Source organism: Zea mays, chromosome 1 (genome assembly GCF_902167145.1).
Source record: "Zea mays cultivar B73 chromosome 1, Zm-B73-REFERENCE-NAM-5.0, whole genome shotgun sequence".
In the NCBI taxonomy this organism is placed as follows: Eukaryota; Viridiplantae; Streptophyta; class Magnoliopsida; order Poales; family Poaceae; genus Zea; species Zea mays.
Genome location: NC_050096.1, coordinates 282,805,279 through 282,818,449, shown reverse-complemented (window position 1 = coordinate 282,818,449; position 13,171 = coordinate 282,805,279). Strand labels below are relative to the sequence as shown.

Here is a 13,171-nt window from a genome sequence, read left to right as displayed (position 1 = left end):
GGAGATCTTTTTCTCTGTGCTGTACTCCACTATTGTACTCGAGATGGGGTAAGGCTGGAGTGAATGGATAAAGATCTTGGGGTTTCTCCCTTCAAAAATATCAATTTTTGGACTGTTGTGTACCTATTAACAAATGCAAGTTTATCTACTTGCCTTGTCCACGTGAAACCAGCCCAGGTTCAAGGTTTGGCTGTGCTTGTGGCTGGTGTGGTGCCTGGGCATGAGAGCCACGTCATGGAGCCATGCAGCGCTGGCATCCCCAAGGTTTATGCTCACCGGATTTTGTCGAGCTCCATACTCCTGCCTATATATTCAGTGTTTTGAGGCATAGTTCAGTGAAGTTTCCTTCTTGCCTCAGGCCCTAGCCTTGGCTCATTGCTTATGTGTGGTGATCCTTGAGTTTGCAAGCCTATGTAACCTTCTCCCCAACCATCAGTTGACACTGTTCAGAACTTGTGCGCCAACTCACTAGGAATGCCATGGTGACCATGCTCACCCTCACCATGGCCAAGATTCCTCGGAGGTTGTCTCGGTCGTGTGGTGCCCGTTCCCTACTCCTCGCAGGTCAGTGAAGCTCACACCATTTACTACTTGAACTCTACCACTATTGGTTGCCTAAAACTAGGTGTGAAATTTGGTCTAAAATAGGATTGTCAGGTTTCAGACTTAGTGCAGATTCAAAGTCTGAATTTGTATGTTTTGGGTGCAGCTTTGGAGCTCTTTGCTGCTCTATCCATAGAGTTATAGCTTATGGACACTATAACAAAGTTATAGATCTGTTATAGGAGTACAAGTTTGATTTAGTGATCTGACCTAAAACCTATACAGAACTGATTGTAAAGCTTGCTCAAAACTGGGCCATCAACTTCTGGGTTTCAGACTTAGCTAATTGGCTAAGTCTGAATTTCAGTAAACTTTAGCCATGTTTGTACCTTTGTAGTGGCTAACCTGTAGGGAATTAAATTAGGTCTCTTATAGCAAAGCAATAGAGCTATAGTAGAAGACCAGGTTTGGTTGAAGGCCATACCCTAGAAGCTATTTGGAATTGGAGAAAAGGGTTGGCTAAAGTTGGACCGTCAGACTGTACATAACTGAATTTTGTTATTCAGTTCTGAGAACTGAATTACAGCAGGATGCCTAGTTTGGAATTCATTTGTGACTGATTCGTGGGGTTTTGGATTAAAGTTTCCATAGCAAATCTGGAGACCATAGTAAAGAGAGTAAGTTTTGTAAAGTGAGGTGGACTTGGTTCCACATAAATTTGGAAATAAAAGTGGCCAAAAGGTGGACTGTCAGATGTTAGGATTCAGACTTAGAATAATATTTAAGTCTGAATTTGTGTGTTTTTATTCAGTTTTGGGTCCTTGTGGTAATTAATCCAAGAAGAATTGGGGTAAGAATGCTATAGCAAAGTGAAATACCATGTAAAGGAGAGCAAGTCTCATGCAAAGCGTTGGCTTGCTATTGTGCAGAATTTGGAGAAAAAGGAGTGACAAAACTCTCTGTCAGACCTAGTAATGTGCTGTTTCAGATTGGGAAAATGGATTTTCCATGTGTTTACTCAACTTTAATGCAGCCTAACGCTTGGTATGTATGGTTATAAGCTAAAGACCATATGGAAGAGATTTGTAGCTGTATTGGGTGAACAAGTTTCTTATAGAGAAATAAGTTTGAAGCTGTATAAAATTTAGAGTAAAATGTGCCTAAACTTCTTCTGTCGGTCTGTGTGAGATGTCTGTTTCAGAAAACTGAAAACAAATTTAGTGGAAGGTGACTGAATTTTGGACACCTTAACTTGTAGTACATGCAGTTTGGGTCTTAGATTCTTGTAACAAACTTGAAAGGCTTTAGTTAGTGAACAGATTTGGTATGGTCTGTCCCTAGCAGAAACAAGGAAAAAGTGGGGCTGAACAAGGACATATACATTTAGGTATTAGAGGTGGATTCAGTGTCTGGTTGATTGACTGAAGAAGATCACTCTCTCCCTGTGTTTTGCGTGTGTATGTTGGTGTAGTGCAGCTGTGGTGGCTGATTTAGTAAACTAGTGTTTATATTGGAGTAACTAAAGAATATCACCTCATCCTTGCTGGCTGCCCTAGTATTATTGAGTTGTGATATTAGAGTATTTAGCTCTCTTAAGGTTTTGTTAGTTTTTGTGTGCACCATTAGAGTGATGTAAGCCTTGCGATGCTTCTTAGTATTTTATTTTCAAGTTGCATAAGCATAAACATCCATGATCATGTTATTTCATATAGAACTCCCAGCACGAGGACTGAAGATTCAAGCTGAAGTGGTGACTGAAGAGGAATCTACTCCAGTGGCTGCTGATCAAGTGGAGGAGCCATCTAACTGGGTAGCTTGTAGAGGGATCTAGACCTCTTCACTGCAACAAAGGCAAGCCCCGGTGCATGCAACCCCTTCCTTGTGTTTTTAAATAATTTTTACACACTTTAATTCTAGTGAAATGTGCATTAGGTTTATAGGAGTTGCTTGGAACCTTTTGATGCATTGCCTTCCTTGATATCCATACCTTTATAGATACTTCTGGTGAAGTATCACAATATGATTTACAAAAATGCTTAGCCCTGCTCAGATCTTGTGGATAGAGGTTGTCTTTTGCATTAAGGCCTAGCTCAGGGGTTATCCTGAGGAAAGATGGCTTCTACCTGCAAGAATATTTTCATTGAGAGCGTGGTGGGATCTTACTGCAAAGTTCCCTTTGATGCTCTTTTCATCCTAAGGAACACAAACAATCCTAAGGATGAAAGTACTTAAATCGGGACTTGGGCTATGAACAGGTGATGTTCTACCCAGGTTAATTAAGGATTGGATGCGTATGTAGGCCTGTATGATCAAGGACTATCTTAACTGGCCACATGCCCTGGATATGGGACAGGGTAAGCTTGAACCCGGCTATTCCATACATGAAAAGACAATCGCGCACTAGGAGTGGAGAGATGGCGAGAGTGGCACGTACCCTACTGGCAAAGGACCGCCTAAAAAGGGTGGTGTGCTCTCGGGTGGCGCGGACCTGTTCATGCAGTGGAGGATCCGTGGGAATGGTTGACATATGCAAGGGTTAAGTGCTACATATGTCGTGTGGTTAGAGATCCTCAGCTGAGTAAATCGATTCGGATCGCCGTTATATCCCCGGAGAGTGGAGACTTGATCGCTGCCCTGCAACCTAAGTCAGGATGTAAACATTATGAATAAAAATGATGTTGTATTGATGAAATGGTGAAATTAGACTAGATGCTACCAGAGTCTATTAATATTTAATCTGGCGTTAAAATATTGAAAGTAAGGACTCACTTTAGTAGGCTATTTCTGCAAAAGTATCTAAGTTGATTCTTGCTAAAGCCTTTTCCTTGATTCCTATTTAACCAGCATATCCTTGAGAGTCATTTTTCCTTAGTCGGGTAAGACTTGCGAAAGTACACTTCGTACTCAGGGTTTTCGAACCCATGTTGTTGTAGGTGATGAGGAGTACTCTATGTGTTCGTGAGGCTGGAGGGCGCTTCCAGTTCTAGAGGAGGATTAGTTAGGCTTATGTATAAGCTTTGGAGGGTTCCTACCTTCCTGCTATTGTAATAAGTTATGCACTTTGATTATATCAGGACTTGTAATAAATGTAACTCTTCCTATGTAATAACCTTCAGTTTTAGAAATAAAAAGAATGTTTTGTAAAGTCTTCCGCTCTTATCTTCGAAGTGTGTGTATCGAATGTGATTACTGTAATATGCATGTATGGTGGGAGATCCTTGGGATGATGAGTTCAAGTTGTTGAACTCGTGATAGCCTTGTTAAGTTACCTGGTACACGTGCATAGCCATCTGAGGCCATCAAGGCAAGGATTGGTGCACGTGGGCCCGATAACTTAGGAGGGCTGCCACACGTACAGTGTCAGGTGCGCCAGGCTGGACTCCGACGAACCGGCCACCAGCGCAACGGTCGGCCGCGCAATCCGCGCGCGACGCGTGGCCCCAGCCAACGGTCGGCTGGGGGCACCGGACTGTCCGGTGTGCACCGGACAGTGTCCGGTGCGCCAACGGCTACAATTCTGCAACGGTCGGCTGTGCCACTTTAGGAAGGAGATCTGCACCATACAATGAACAGTGGATGTCCGGTGGTGCACCGGACTGTCCGGTGCGCCACCCGACAGAAGGCAAGAATTGCCTTCCAAGAATGCCTCCAACGGCTCCTAGCTGCCTTGGGGCTATAAAAGGGACCCCTAGGCGCATGGAGGAGTTACCCAAGCACACTTTGAGCATTCTAAACCTTCCACACTCCACCTCCGCGCACTTGATTGACTTTCTTAGTGATTTGAGCTCCGTTCTAGTGGTGAACTTGTTGCGATTCATTCGAGCTCAAGTCTTGGCTGTGTGTGTGTGCGTATTGCTGCGGATTTGTGTGTGTTGCTTCCCTCCCTTACTCTAGTGCTTTCACTTTGATCTTTGTTGTAAGGGCGAGAGACTCCAAGTTGTGGAGATTCCTCACAAACGGGAAAGAGTATAAGAAAGAAATCAACCATGGTATTCAAGTGGATCATTGGATCACTTGAAAGGGGTTGAGTGCAACCCTCGTCCATTGGGACGCCACAACGTGGAGTAGGCAAGTGTTATACTTGGCCGAACCACGGGATAAACCATCGTGTCTCTTGTGCTTGTTTTTCTTTGTGATCATTGTGTTTCACAAGAGCTCGGTCCTTAGCCACTTAATTCCATTGTGCTAACACTTAACCAAGTTTTGTGGCTATAAGTTTAAGTTTTTTACAGGATCACCTATTCACCCCCTCTAGGTGCTCTCAGTTAGGACTAACCGATGTCTGTTTTGAGAAAGACAGACCCTGTGCAGCATGTCAGGCAGGAAAACAGGTGGGAAGCACACATCATGACAAGAATGTGATGACAACATCAAGACCACTGGAGCTTTTCACATGGATCTTTTCGGACCCGTTGCCTATCTAAGCATCGGGGGAAGTAAGTATGGTCTTGTGATTGTTGATGATTTTTCCTGCTTCACTTGGGTGTTCTTTCTACAGGATAAGTCAGAAACCCAAGGGACCCTAAAGCGCTTCTTAAGGAGAGCTCAAAATGAGTTTGAGCTTAAAGTGAAAAAGATAAGGAGCGACAATGGGTCCGAGTTCAAGAATCTACAAGTTGAAGAGTTTCTTGAGGAGGAAGGCATCAAGCACGAGTTCTCCGCTCCCTACACACCACAGCAAAACGTTGTGGTAGAGAGGAAGAACAGGACGCTTATCGACATGGCGAGAACAATGCTTGGAGAGTTCAAGACGCTCGAGCGGTTTTGGTCGGAAGCTATGAACACAGCCTGCCACGCCATAAACCGGCTCTATCTGCATCGCCTCCTCAAGAAGACCTCATACGAACTTCTTACTGGTAACAAACCCAATGTTTCTTACTTTCGGGTATTTGGGAGCAAATGCTACATTCTGGTGAAGAAAGGTAGACATTCTAAATTTTCTCCCAAGGATGTAGAAGGGTTTTTACTAGGATATGACTAAAATACAAAGGTGTATAGAGTCTTCAACAAATCATCAGGATTAGTTGAAGTCTCTAGCAACGTTGTATTTGATGAGACTAATAGCTCTCCAAGAGAGCAAGTTGATCTTGATATAGATGAAGATGAAGTTCCGACGGCCGCAATGTGCACGATGGCAATAGATGATGTGCGACCACAGGAACAAGATCAGCCTTCTTCCTCGGCACTGGTGCATCCCCCAACTCAAGATGATGGACAGGTACCTCAAGAAGAGGCGTGTGAACAAAGGGGAGCACAAGAAGAACATGTTATGGAGGAAGAAGCACCACGGGCCCCTCCAACTCAAGTCCAAGCGACGATTCAAAGACATCACCCTGTCGATCAGATTTTGGGTGACATCAGCAAGGGATAACTACTCGCTCACGATTAGCAAACTTTTGTGAGCATTATTCGTTTGTCTATTCTATTGAGCCTTTCAGGGTAGAAGAGGCCTTGCAAGATCCAGACTGGGTGTTGGCCATGCAGGAAGAGCTCAACAACTTCAAAAGGAATGAAGTCTGGAGCGTGGTGCCACGTCCAAAGCAAAACGTTGTGGGAACCAAGTGGGTGTTCCGCAACAAGCAAGACGAGCACGAAGTGGTGACAAGAAATAAGGCTCGACTTGTGGCAAAAGGTTATGCCCAAGTCGCAGGTTTGGATTTCGAGGAGACTTTTGCTCCTGTGGCTAGGCTAGAGTCAATTCGAATTTTGCTAGCCTATGTCGCTCACCACTCTTTTAGGCTGTTTCAAATGGACGTAAAGAGCGCTTTCCTCAACGGGCCAATCAAGGAGGAGGTATACGTGGAACAACCCCCTGGCTTTGAGGATGACAGGTATCCCGACCACGTGTATAAGCTCTCTAAGGCGCTCTATGGACTTAAGCGAGCCCCAAGAGCATGGTATGAATGCCTCAGAGATTTCTTAATTGCTAATGCTTTCAAGGTTGGGAAAGCTGATCCCACTCTTTTTACCAAGACTTGTGATGGTGATCTCTTTGTGTGCCAAATTTATGTCGATGACATAATATTTGGTTCTACTATCCAAAAGTCTTGTGAGGAGTTTAGCAGGGTGATGATGCAAAAATTCGAAATGTCGATGATGGGCGAGTTGACATACTTCCTTGGATTCCAAGTGAAGCAACTCAAGGACGACACTTTCATCTCCCAAATGAAGTACACTCAATATCTTCTCAAGAGGTTTGGGATGAAGGACGCTAAGCCCGCGAAGACACCGATGGGAACCGACGGGCATGTCGACCTCAACAAAGGAGGTAAGTCCATTGATCAAAAGGTATACCGGTCCATGATAGGTTCATTACTTTATCTTTGTGCTAGTTGACCAGACATTATGCTTAGTGTATGCATGTGTGCTAGATATCAATCCGACCCCAAGGAATGTCACCTTGTGGTCGTTAAGCGAATTCTTCGATATTTAGTTGCTACGCCTTGCTTCGGGATTTGGTATCTAAATGGGTCTACCTTTGACTTAATTGGATACGCAGACTCCGACTATGCCGGATGCAAGGTTGATAGGAAGAGTACATCAGGGACGTGCCAATTTCTAGGAAGGTCTCTGGTGTCCTGAAGTTTCAAGAAACAGACATCTGTTGCCCTATCCACCGCTGAGGCCGAGTATGTTGCCGTAGGTCAGTGTTGTGCGCAGCTACTTTGGATGAGGCAAACCCTCCGGGACTTTGGCTACAATCTGAGCAAAGTCCCACTCCTATGTGACAATGAGAGTGCAATCCACTTGGCGGATAATCCTGTTGAACACAGCCGCACTAAGCACATATACATCTGGCATCACTTCCTGAGGGACCACTTGTGAGGTTGCTTAGTGAGCTAAATGTCTTAGATTCGCGTAACTTGGATTGATCTATAACATACATGTGTTCTATGCCTTTGATCATGTTACTTTGAGCATTTACATTATTTGTTGTTTATTTATGGTGCTCAAGTTGTACAAGTCCTCCCCGGACCTCACAAGTCCATATGCAAATGGTGCACATATTTAGGGGGAGATGTGCTATAACTTGACCCTTTGAGACTAACATGTTTGTTTAAGTACACCTGATGTAGTCTCAAAGGTACATTGAAAGGGAAACTGAACTTGGACGACGCAAAGACTTCCACTGCACTTCGGTATTAGTGTATTTAATTCCAAGTTTATACTTATGCTCTCATTGCCTTTTTGCTCTTAATTGACATTTTTTGGTGAGGCAGTGGGGTTAAAGGGCCAAGAATGATCCTGTTTTGGTGCTTAATGCCAAAGGAGGGGAAATTAAGGCCAAAGCAAAATGGATCAGCCAACCACTTGTAATTTTTTGAAAATAATGGAGTAAGAATTTGTGATTTGCTCAAAATACTCTTATTGCAAAATTTGGTCTCTTGTGGGGGAGAATTTTGATTATGGGAAAAGGGGGAGTTTTTGGCACTTGATTAATTTTACTCTTGGAATATCTCTCTATATGCCCAAACAACCGTGTTTAACTTAGAGATAGAAAAATAAATTTGATTTGCAAAATCAAACCAAGTGGTGGCAAAGAATGATCCAAATATGCCAAATCCTAAGTAAAGAGAATTTGGTCTTCATTTGCATTGATGTTGCACTTCTTTTGTTGCTTTTTGATGTGTTGGCATGAATCACCAAAAAGGGGGAGATTGAAAGGGAAATGTGCCCTTGGGCCATTTCTATAGTATTTTGGTGATTAGATGCCCAACACATTAATAGAGCACTTATGTGCTAAATGGGTGAAAAGTGCAAATCAATATACAAGGTATGTTTCTAGACTTAGTATATTAATTTGTACACTAATGTGTTTGCCTAAGTGCTAGAAACAGGGCCAACAAAAGAAGGGATGCACTGGAAAAGACTTGGCTGTGAACAGCCAAGTATCTGCTCGGGCCTGGCACACCGGACTGTCCGGTGGTGCACCGGACAGTGTTCGGTGCGTCAGGCTAGTCAACGGTGAAGTAGCCGATCTCGGGAATCGACGGAGTTGTACGGCTATAATTCACCGGACTGTCCGGTGGTGCACCAGACTGTCCGGTGAGTCATCTGCGACGAACTCGCCGCTCTCGGAAAACGAAAAAGGCGACGTGGCTATAATTCACCGGACTGTCCGGTGGTGCACCGGACTGTTCGGTGAGCCAACGGTCGGCCGCGCAATCTGCGGGCGACACGTGGACTGCTCCAACGGTCAGCTGGTGCACCGGATTGTCCGTTGTGCACTGGACAGTGTCCGGTGCGCCAACGGGCCCGGAGGAGCAACGGTCGGATGCGCCTGATTTGGAAGGAGATCGTGCACCGGACATGAACAGTCGCTGTCTAGTGGTGCACCGGACTGTCCGGTGCACCACTCGACAGAAGGCAAGAAGTGCCTTCCAAATTGATCTCCAACGGCTCCTAGCTGCCTTGGGGCTATTAAAGGGACCCCTAGGCGCATGGAGGAGAAAACCAAGCATTCTTGAAGCATACTAAGACATCCAGACTCTGCTCCCACGCATTTGATTTGTTGTGTCAGTGATTTGAGCTCCATTAGAGTTGAGAACTCCATGTGTTGTCCTTTGAGCTCAAGTCTTCACTTGTATGCGTGGTTGTGCTGCGTATTTGAGTCTTGTGTGTGTTGCTCTCCTCCCTTACTTTTGTGTTTCTTTTGTGACCATCATTGTAAGGGCGAGAGGCTCCAAATTGTGGAGATTCCTCGCAAACGGGAGAAAGACTATAAGGAAGAAAGTCGTGGTATTCAAGTTGATCATTGGATCGCTTGAAAGGGGTTGAGTGCAACCCTCGTCCATTGGGACACCACAACGTGGAAGTAGGCAAGTGTTACTTGGCTGAACCACGGGATAAAAATCGCGTGTCTCGTGTGTTGCTTCTTGTGATTGTTTTGTTCGCACGAGCGTGTTCCATAGCCACTTGATTTAACTAACACTTGAATAATCAAGTTCGTGGCTATTTAGTGTTTGTTTTACAGGATCACCTATTCACCCCCTCTAGGTACTCTCACTTATGCTCAGGATAGTTTTCAGGATATAAAATGTAACCCTCTCTATCCTGAACCATGGGAGCCTTACCCTTAACAAAATTAGAGAGTTTGTTCTTAGGGGCATTAAGTTTGGTGTTGCTTTGGCTCCCTCGTTGGAAACCAATACCATCCTTAATGCCAGGACGTCTCCCATTATAAAGCATGCTTCGAACAAATTTAAATTTTTCATTTTCTAATTCATGCTCAACAATTTTAGCATTTAATTTAGCTATGTGATCATTTTGTTCTTTAATTATAGCAAGGTGATCATCAATAGCTTCAATATTATCATTTTTACATCTAGTACAAATAGTGACATGCTCAACAGTAGATGTAGAGGGTTTGCAAACATTCAATTCTTCAAACTTAGCAGTTAAATTGTCATTCTCAATTCTAAGACAAGAAATTGAATCATTGCACATGTTAAGCTCTTTAGATAAATTTTCACATTTTTCTACCTCTAGAGCATAAGCATTTTTCAATTTAACAAATTTCTTATTTTCCTTAACGAGCAAGTCCTCTTGGATTTCTAAGAGATCATCCTTCTCGTTAATGGATTCTATCAATTCATTTATTTTCTTATTTTGATCTTTAGTAAGGTTGGCAAAAAGAGAGGTTAAATCATCTTCATTTTCACTAGAGCTACCCTCATCATCGAATGTAGTATATTTTGGGGTATCTCTAGAATGTAGCTTCTTCTTGATGCCATCCTTAGCCATTAGGCATTTGTGGCCGACGTTGGGGAAGAGGAGACCTTTGTTGATGGCGATGTTGGTGGCGTCCTCGTCGGTGGAGCTCTCGTCGGAGTCCCATTCCTGTCCCATGTGCGCCTCGCCACCCTTCTTCTTGTAATACTTCTTCTTTTCCATCTTTTTCTTCCCCTTCTTGTCGTCGTCCCTATCCCTGTCACTTATATATGGACATTTAGCTGTGAAGTGACCGAACTTACCACACCTGTAGCACACTCTCTTGGAACGGGGCTTGTAGTCCTTCCCCTTCCTTTGTTTGAGGATTTGTCGAAAGCTCTTAATGATAAGAGCCATCTCCTCGTTGTCGAGCTTGGAGGCGTCGATTGGAAGTCTACTTGGTGTAGACTAATCCTTCTTCTCTTCAGTTGCTTTGAAAGCAACGGGTTGCACCTCGGGTGTCGAGGTGGCGCCTTGCTCCCAGTTGACAATATGTTTGGAGTATTTGATCATGAGTTCAAAGCTCACGAACTTACCAATCACCTCCTTGGGAGATATCTATTTATATCTTGGATCTCGACGGATTAGTTGCACTTGAGTGGGATTACAAAAAACAAGAGATCTAAGAATAACCTTGACCAATTCATGGTCATCCCACTTGGTGCTCCCGAGGCTGTGCAATTGATTGACCATTGTCTTGAGTCGGTTGTACATTGCTTGCGTCTCTTCTCCTTTGTTGAGGACGAATCAACTGAGCTCTCCCTCGATCGTCTCTCGCTTGGTGATCTTGGTCACCTAGTCCCCTTCGTGCGCCGTTTTGAGGACGTCCCAAATTTCTTTGGCATTTTTCAACCCTTGCACCTTATTATACTCCTCTCGACATAAGGAGGTGAGGAGTATAGAAGTTGCTTGGGAGTTGAAATGCCTAATTTGGGCGGCCTCGTCTGAGTCGTAGTCCTCGTAGCCCACCTGTGGTGCCTGCGCTCCAAACTCAACAATATCCCAAATGCTTTCGTGGAGTGAGGTTAGATGGTGCCTCATTTTATCACTCCACATACAATAATCTTCACCATCAAAGTATGGTGGTTTGCCTAGGGTACCGAGAGTAGAGGAGCGCGTTTAGGAATGCGAGGATAGCGAAGAGGCATCTTACTATACTTCTTACGCTCGAGGCCCTTCGAAGTTGTAGACTCGGCGTCAGATGTGGAAGGTGATGAAGAGTCGGTCTCATAGTAGACCACTTTCTTCATTTTATTTTTCTTCTTGTCACCCTTCCTATGTGACTTGATGGAGGAAGAGGATTCATCCTTGTCTTTGTCGCCGGACTCTCTTGATAGAGTCCTTCCCGAGCCTATGGCCTTATCGCCGGTGACAATCTCCCTCTTGGCGTGATCTCCAGACATCACTTCGAGTTTGTTAGACTCTTAATGAAGCACTAGCTCTCATACCAATTGAAAGTCGCCTAGAGAGGGGTGAATAGGCAAAACCTGAAATTTACAAACTTTAAACATGTACTAAGGTCGGGGTTAGCGTTAGAATTAAATCAGAGTTCTAAAGATAGTTCTCCTTGCTTAGAGTTGCTCAAACAATGCAGATAACGTTTGGGAGCAAACTCAAATCAATATGAGCAAGGGAACTTTTAGAGAGAGGAAGTAGGGGAAACAAATCAAGTGAAGATCAATGCAAGTGAACACGACAATTTGTTTTACCGAGGTTCGGTTCCAAAGAACCTAGTCCCCGTTGAGAAGGCCACAAAGGCCAGGTCTATTCCAACCATTTCCCTCTCTCATCTGTCACACAGACCGGTCGAGGCTTCTCCTTAATCACTTGGGTCACTAAGACCCTACAAGGATCACCACACACTTAGGTGTCTCTTGCTAGCTTTATAAAGCACTTATGAGAATAAGAATAGAAAAGGAGAAAGCAACCCAAGCAACAAGAGCAACAAAAGAACACAAAAACACCCTCTCTCAAGTCACTAAGTGATTGAGTTGATTTTCAGGATTGGAGAGGATTTGATCTATTGAATGTGTCTTGGAGTGAATGTTATTGCTCTTGTATTGAATGAGAACTTCAGAAAACTTGGATGCTATTGAAGGATATGGTTGGGGTATTTATAGCCTCCAACCACTTCCTAGTCGTTGGTTGTTTTTACTGTCGATGGGCACACCAGACAGTCCGGTGGTGCACTAGACAGGTACTGTTCACTATCCGGTGCATGCCACGTCAGCACGCCATTGGGGTTTGCAGCAACTTGACCGTTGGAACCCTTTGTCATGTAGCTGCACCGGACATGTCCGGTGCGATCTGACTCCGCAACCTGACATCTGACTTCACATTGTACACTTTTGCAGTCGACCGTTGAGCGCAGGTTACCGTTGCTTCGTTGGCTCATCGGACATGTCCAGTGCACACCAGACAGTCCGGTGAATTATAGCGGAGCGTGCCCTGGTAAAACATGAGAGTGGCTAGTTCGAGTGGAGCTCGGCCTGGGGCACCGGACACTGTCTGGTGCGCCACTTGCAGCACACTCTCAAGTCATTTCTCCAAATATTGTTGAGTCCCCAACTTAATTTCTTTCTTGGTTTATGTTGAACCTTATGCACCTAAGATAAATGACAACTAGGCAAACTAATTAGTCCACGTGGTTTGTGATGGACGTCAGCCACCAAAATCGATTATAGGAAATGATTAAGCCATTTCCCTTTCAAGTATCTTCAATCATGATTGTTTTTTTCTACTTTCATGTTCAACACTTAGCAAACTGAATAGTCCTTTATGTGTGTTGTTATCCAAATCACCAAAACCCACAAGGGGCTAGATGCACTTTCACGTATGATGACCTCCTCTCTTCTTCCTCCAGCCACACTGTGTCATGTCGCCACCTACCCACTCTTGACCAACTAGTCGTCCACCC

General features: G+C 44.3%; 1 protein-coding gene across 1 annotated transcript; it reads left to right on the top strand.

The window, feature by feature from the left end:
• Positions 1 to 358: 358 nt before the first annotated feature.
• Positions 359 to 3,668, top strand: LOC100275436 (uncharacterized). The gene is made up of 3 exons (NM_001365100.1): positions 359 to 564; positions 2,256 to 2,394; positions 3,477 to 3,668. Exons 1-2 carry the CDS (start codon positions 480 to 482, stop codon positions 2,372 to 2,374), a joined length of 204 nt encoding a protein of 67 aa, NP_001352029.1. The 5' UTR covers positions 359 to 479; the 3' UTR covers positions 2,375 to 2,394; positions 3,477 to 3,668.
• The last annotated feature ends 9,503 nt before the right edge of the window (positions 3,669 to 13,171 follow it).